The sequence below is a fragment of the Notothenia coriiceps genome, unplaced genomic scaffold (genome assembly GCF_000735185.1).
Source record: "Notothenia coriiceps isolate Sejong01 unplaced genomic scaffold, NC01 NC01_scaffold00005561, whole genome shotgun sequence".
Taxonomy (NCBI): domain Eukaryota; kingdom Metazoa; phylum Chordata; class Actinopteri; order Perciformes; family Nototheniidae; genus Notothenia; species Notothenia coriiceps.
The window spans coordinates 1-7,664 of NW_011338262.1; the positions used below are offsets into that span (position 1 = coordinate 1).

General features: G+C 37.6%; 1 protein-coding gene across 1 annotated transcript in view; it reads left to right on the forward strand.

The window, feature by feature from the left end:
- The first annotated feature begins 3,068 nt into the window (after positions 1–3,068).
- Positions 3,069–7,664, forward strand: part of LOC104943015 (neuropilin-1a-like) — a 29,207-nt gene continuing 24,611 nt past the window's right edge. The window contains exons 1-2 of the mRNA XM_010768335.1: positions 3,069–3,174; positions 6,268–6,310. Coding sequence (XP_010766637.1) covers positions 3,069–3,174; positions 6,268–6,310 — 149 coding nt within the window. The remainder of the gene's footprint in view (positions 3,175–6,267; positions 6,311–7,664) is intronic.

Sequence of the window (7,664 nt, forward strand, 5' to 3'; positions counted from 1 at the left end):
GATCATACTCCGCATATTTGTCCGGGTGTTTTGATTTCAAGTGGTGGAGTAATCCCGAAGTGGTGAAAGTCTTTGCAGTTACCCCCCCTCGAGAAATAGCTGAACACGTTTTACAAATCGCAATCCGTGCCTCTTTCTCTGATATTTTGAAATATCTCCAAGCGGCAGACATGTTGGCTGTGAGCCAGCCGCGAGCATGGTCGCGCGCCGTGTTTGTCGCCGCGTTTTGATTACGTCATCACAACAACACGTTAGGTTATCTAACTTATAGGTGCATTTGTTGTTGTTGAAGACCAGGCTGTTACAGTCTTTATTTACTCTATTTGGTTGTAGGCCTACTGGCCTAGATGTTTATGCGGTTTTAAAGCACCTTGGCTTTGTTCTGAATGCACTTTGTTGTAGTTATCCTACAGAGAAAAGAAAATGCACTTGACTTGGAATTAATGTACTGTATGCATTAAAAAGTGCTGAATAAATGTTTTATGGACCCATAATAGTGATTATTATTTAAGTTAAGTTAAGTTTTGCCATAATCATGTCTTTTTCCATAATCAGGTAGCTGAACAACATTGATAAAAAATGTATACATTATATATATAATGTATATATATATATATTTCTATTAATCATTTTAGGCCTTTCGGCATTCGGCCAACTGTTTCCTATTTTCGGTATCGGTTTCGGCCAAGAATTTCCCATTCGGTGCACCCCTAGTATGTATAAAGGGTTACGTCCTTGGCTGGCTAATAAGCTATATAACAAGCTAAGCTAACAAGCACACAAACACCTGCTAACACCTGATATAACTAAAAGGGTTGCGTTATAAAACAATTCACTCACTAATCCATAGTCATGAAGGTGGAATCTAACTATATCCAGAATAAGTTTTATTGCATCCAGGGGTAAAAACATGTTTATTTCTGCTGTAAAGTTAGGCATTTTAAGATGGGGGTCTATGGAAATTGCTCCTTTCTTCAGCCTGCTTCTACCGGCCACTAGATGAACTGCAGTTTGAGGCACTTCCTTTTTTTACATTTTTTAGAGATGCGGGTACGGAGGAAAAGAGAGAGGGTTTTGTTTTCTGACATTTTGTTAGTTCCCTGACACACATATTTATGTAAAATACATCAAAAAGTGCATTTTGCATAATGGTCCCCTAAAGAAAAGTTGTGAAAATGATTTGTTAAGTTCTGCCATTCTAAATATTCATATTTCGTTCATTCACATTGTTGAATAAATGTGTTGCTTTCCACACCTTTAATTAGCTGATTTTACACGTTAACTTGACTAAGGTTTTCCCTTACATTGGAAGTGATTAAGGAAGAGATCATTTCAGTGACCAATAAACCCATTTAATGTTCTGCACATCATGTTTAAGATATCCTTCATATCACACAATCAATTCAAATGTATTTATATGCAGATGAAAATTAGCTTTTAGCTATAACCTGGCAAATAGCATCTCGTCTGGTCTCTTTATGAGATTAGTCTATTTGTATGCATGGTCCTTGTTCAACAAAGACATATAATAATAAAAAAGGCTATTAATATAGCCCAATATCACACATTTGTCTCAGGGGCTTCACAGTTTGTACAGAAGACGACACCCTCTGTGCTTGGACCCTCACATCACACAAGGAAAAAATGGAACATCGAGGAGAGCAACAGAGGAGGGATCCCTCTCCCAGTATGGACAGAGTGCGTTGTCATGTGTATCCATTTAAAAGATAATACATTTACAACATAAAAGCGTCAGTACATCAATAATAATCACCTCTACTTTCTCCATTTCGGAAGTTTTAAACATTCATTAACCAAAAGATGAGTTTATGGTATGATCAAACCTCCAAATTCAACGTCCACAGTTTATATGGTAAAATAAAACGTACAGAGCTTAATTAAAAAGCTGGAGACACCAACGTTTTCAATCCAAACTAAGCAACACTCTTATCACTTTGTTTCTGATGCACTTTGTCAGGAAAACTATACAATAGTTTCTGTTTTCTTACCTAATTAACAACCTTAGATACGTTGTCTCAGTGTAATTCCTCAAACACGCAGAGCGGGGACAGCCCTGAACGCCAGCCCCACTGACCTCCACAGATCAATGCCACAGGGCTCATACACTTAATGTGCTTAATGCACGTAATATCCCAACCTCCTGTCTTAAAGAAATCTGCTCTGCCTCGAAGAAAACATGAAAATGTATGAGATAGTTTAAATAATGTTGGATCGGGAAACATATTAAGCTCATGATGTCGCTGAGACCTCACTGAAACACCTCAGTGACAATGGCAGTTGCTTTATTTAGCCATCACCACACCAGCTGGGATTTAAACGTCTTAACGATAAGAAGTTTATGAAAGGTTAATACCTCATTGCTTCGTCCATGTGACTGACACTGAAGTCAAGAGTCCAGCAGGAGGTACAGTATGGATCAAAAGAGTAAAGTATGCACGCTGACTGCAAACCAAATAGACAATGTCTTAACCATACAAAATATATATATACACAGAACATATATCGTCAGGCAGATGACGCTTTATGATCTAGGATGACTGGAAAAACAATTGATGTACTATAAAAAACAGAATAATTTAGTGTACTTCCTTTGTATTTATATATCAAGTGTCAAATAATTTACAAGCATTTGGTGTACAAACAATTCAATGAGATCCATGACTGTCACTGAGCCCAGGAATATATGTAAGTATTCTCTTCTTTTATTTACATCATTCACTACTGCCCTTATTACACTAATTGGATTGGCTAACCAATCAGGAAGAGGCAACTCCTAAGTAAGAGGTTTAAGCCAAAGGAATTAAAGGGTGGATTTCGGTTGGCAAGAGCTTCTGAATTTACTTGAACCTTGACAAGGTACTGATCTACTCACAAAAAGAGGCCAACGAAGCTAGGAAGGACTCAAGCACCTCCCTCCCAAGATCCTTCCGCTTGAAAATCGCCTTTCAGCACGATTAGTGTTGCAACCTGATTCTCTGCTCGACAGCTCCAGAGTAACCGTCAAAATTTCTATCCTTGAGGATCTTGAGTTTCTGGAGGAAGAAAGCATGGGTGCGGGAGCAAGCGCCGAGGACCAAAAGTCCAAGGATTTGGAAAAGCAACTCCAACAAGATGCTGATCAGGACGCTAAAACGGTCAAGCTATTACTGCTTGGTAAGTGGAGTTATGAATGGTCTTGATGTATCAAGTTGTCTTTGTTGTCCCAAACAGCAGGCGATGCCAAGCGACAGAAATGACGCCTTTTCACTTTACAAGATTCAGGAATCAACCAACTTGAATTTAAATTTTTAAACTTTAACAAAGGTTTCTGTGGAAGTTGAAGTCTTCAGAGTAGAACAGGGCTCCAGAAGTCAGCAATTAATCAAAACAGGTGATCAATTCAATGAAAATGCATGACTGAGAACATGTTTTGGTCAGCTTTCATTAACCCCTGAGAGTTGGTTTTCAAGTTTCAGGATGAGAGTTAATTCACGAGCAGATCATTTAATCCATAATATTGTATTCATACGTAACATTGAATGCTTCAATCTGAGTTCATTTGCTAATTTTCTGCGTATTCTTCAAATATTGGACGCGAGCCATCTGACACAGCTGTTACACACTGCTTAGTTAGATGTAAGATATGCTCAGAGGATTTACAGGCTTGTTTCTGGATCAAACCTTGCATTAGTTTATTAGAAAGGGGGAAGACCGTTTAAGCTTGTGCAAAACTAAGAGGGCATTAGCGGGAACAGCAAAGAGGGATAAGAGAGATAAGTTTGCGGATTGAGAAGTTAACAAAGGGATGTGAGATGAAGAAAAAATAATTTGTAGAATAAGAAAATCAGATTTGAAAGCAGATTTGAAAGAATATTGAAAATCAAGCACTAGTAATACACTTTTATTATATGTATATTCCTATAATATAATCACAGCAGAGGTTGAAGCTAGTTTGGCTGTCTTAAATTGTGTTTTTTTTGCTGAACCTAAAATGAATTAAATGCATAAGCAATGAAATCATAATTTTAAATATTCAACAAAACCAATGAATTTGAAAGAGTTGCTGCAAATTGCAAGCAGGTTTTCTTGGCAGTGTCTTACAGTAAATACTGACTTGGAAGGACATGGTGTTTAAAACATCATAGCCTTTAGTCTAAATGAATCACAGCCCAGCAGTGATATGTCAATCCGTTTAGCTAACTGGTTTAGTGCAGATCCACCTGGAGACGTGTTTGTTGATCCCTCAACTCGCAGAGAAATAACAAAATGTGTCTTATTACTTTATTGTTATATTATAACAGCAATATTTGCATGGGCATGGGAAGAATATAGGACTACATTAAAATACAGATTATTGCTGATTTTATGTAACAAATACAAAAATGGAAGCAAGAAGGTTGCTCTAAAATGAAGTCAGATGAAAAAAAATAGTATAGTATAAAATGATATTTGAAGAGCATGGAACTCTGTGCTGCTGCCAATGTACGTTAAAAATCAAGTATTTAATGCAGAGTTCATGTCTCACAACATTGCATTATTTTTTGAAAGTCTACTGGGTTGTAAACACTGTTAAAACTACCTGCACTAGATCCACAGAGGAGTCAGCAACAGAGGTCAGACTGTAAGAAGTGAAGCGGTAGGATCATAGACTGTATATATAAATAGGTAGGTGGGTAGGATAAGAAGAGTGCCATCTTGTGGGCTGTGAGAGGAGTGAGAAAGAGTAGTCGTAATTTCAACAAAACCTAAGTTTCTATGAAATCTGAATTTTTTTTCCAAAGAAGACACATGCAGTCCTTTATTGTTCCCTGACTGCATTATCAAATATTTTCCCTACAGTTTGTAGATCGCTGAAAACCAAATGTCTTTTTGATGATTAAAGTAAAAACATCTATAGTATTTCTGCAGAATAAACATGGACAGAGAGCTCCCTTTTAAAGTCAGATTTAGTGTCAAAGTAAAGCCGAGGGAACATTTGTTAATAAGCACAAGGTGAAAGAATGACTCACACATAAAGATAAAGACACTCTTCATTAAATCATCACAGCTCATGCAAATCAGTCTTGATAACGTATCAGTGCCATCTTTACCAGCCCATCACAAGCAAGGGGAAACCTACAAGTTCTTCCCTGAGCGGGCGAGGTCACACGGGTGTTTTTATATGCTCAGGCAGTAAATCTGAGGATGGAGCTTAGCGTGGCTCCAGTGAGAGCAGGACAGCCGGCTTTGCTCTGTGATAAACTCCTCTTGACTGAACTTACGATGCTGCAGAGAGCTTGTTCTACCTGCATGTTTTTTTTTAACAAAACAAAGCAACTGTGGCTTGAATTGCACATTACTTCACAGTCCACTAGTGCATTGATCCATGATACAAAGTATTCACAATATTAATTTGATCCAGAGAAGCTGTTCCCAGAAAAGCAAACATAATTCTCCTCCTGTCTGGATTGCCTCCATATAGAGTTGCATTTCTTAAAGTTTAGAGGTGTCTGCTTACACACTCAGTGGCATTTATCGCTGCATGATGGCCTCGATGTACAAAAACCTCCTGATAATCTGACATCAATTACTTCCATAGGACATAATTAGACTACATTATGCAGCTCAGCGAAACCAGAAAGCCAAGAGCTTTGTTGCTGTGAGGAGATTATGCTGCCCGTTAGCTGCGCCTTTAGCCACTTCAGTGTCTCTTTTAAACCATCATAACTTCAGGCTTACCATTCTTCGACAGACACAAATAGCAAATATTAAAAGGTGTGACATATAACACTGTCTGATGTTGTCAAGATAATTTTTTCTGAAAAAACAAGAGAAAACATACAAATTTGTCTCGGACAAAAGTGAAAAATAAGCTCTTTTTGTAAAGCTGTACTTTTGACAATAACGCTCACACATATCTATTTACATAAAGATAGACAAGAGTACATTAACACAAAGACAATGATTAGTGAAACTGTTGACAATGGATTTTCTTGAATAGCACTGGCATGATTTCCATAAACATATGTAACTTAAAGGTAACTCTAGCACTAGTACAAAGCCAGTTTCAGTGAGTAGTCTTAATGTTCAGAGAATCATTGTGAAACAAGCCAAACAGATTTGGGTCACAGCATTTTGTTATTTTTGCCCAGACTGCCCCTTAAAATGTACTGCATCATCAAGGCTAATTCTTCTTCTGTGTATTGCGTGCAGTGTGTTTCTACTCAGTGGCATGTGAAGAGAAACATTTTTGTGTATTTTTTTGCTTACACTGTTCTTATCTTCCAGGTGCTGGCGAGTCAGGAAAAAGCACCATTGTGAAACAGATGAAGTAAGTATTACAGGGTTCATACACTTTTTCACCAATGATTTTCAATGACTTTTCCATGACTTCTCCATGACCTTTACCTAATTTTCCATGACAAAACAATTACTCTTTCTCAGCGGTACCTGAAATGGTTTATTTGTAACATGGAAAGGAAAATAAGGTCCTGCATATGAAAACATGTTGTTGCTCTATCAAAACAAATCAAATAGTAGGCTTATACTAGCTTCTCAAGCGCTTAAAAACGCTAACGTAAATCTCAAAAGAGGCATCAAATATAGAGATTTATATTTACCAATCGTCGAATAGTAATACTATAAAATGACTCACATAAATACTGATCGTATAATGAATGAAACATAAATGGGCATTAATCTGTCGACAGTATTTGCTGGTGAGAGATTTTAGTTGCTTTAGCGTGTAGAAGCTAGTAAGCGATACCTATTTGATTTGTTTTGATAGGCCACAACATTGTTTCATATGCAGACCGTTTATTTTCGCTTTCCCGCCATGTACAATAAACCTTTTCAGTGGTACCGCTGAGAAAGAGTAATTTGTTTTGGTCCATGAAAATTAGGTAAGGTCATGGAGAAGTCATGGAACAGTCATTTGAAAATCATTGGTGAAAAAGTGTATGAACCCTGCAAAAATAACTACTTCATCCTGTTTCACGAATGGTGCTTTTTGCCTGCTCCGCCAGCACCAAACTGGAGATAAGAACAGTGTAAGGTCAAAAAAAAATACACAAAATGTTTCTCCCTTCACATGCCCAGTAGTAGAAACCACACTGCACGCAATACACAGAAGAGATTAGCCGCTTGATGATGCAGACATTTTAAGGGGGCAGTCTGGGCCAAAAATAACAAAAAATGCTGTGAACCCAAATCTGTTTGGGCTTGTTTGCACAATGATTATCTGAACATTAAGACTAACTCACTGGAAACTGGCTTGTAGCTAGTGCTAGAGTTACTTTAAGTTTACATATGTTTATGAAATCATGCCAGTGGCTATTCAAGAAATCGCATTGCAACCCAGTTTCACCTAAAATCCATCTGTCTGTGTTAATGTAGGCTCCCCTTGTCTATTCTTTATGATAATAGATATGTGTGGGCGTTATTGTCCAAAAGTACAGCTTTACAAAAAGAGGCTTATTTTCAACTTTCTGTCCCGCGAGACAAATTTGTATAATTTTTCTGCCTTGTTTTTTCAGAAAAAATCTTATCTTGACAACCATCAGACCAGTGTATTATGTCACACCTTTAATATTTGGCTATTTGTGTCTGTCCGAAGAATGTAAGCCTGAAGTTATGATGGTTTAAAAAAGAGCAGCTGAAGTGGCTAAAGGCCCGCCAGCTAACGG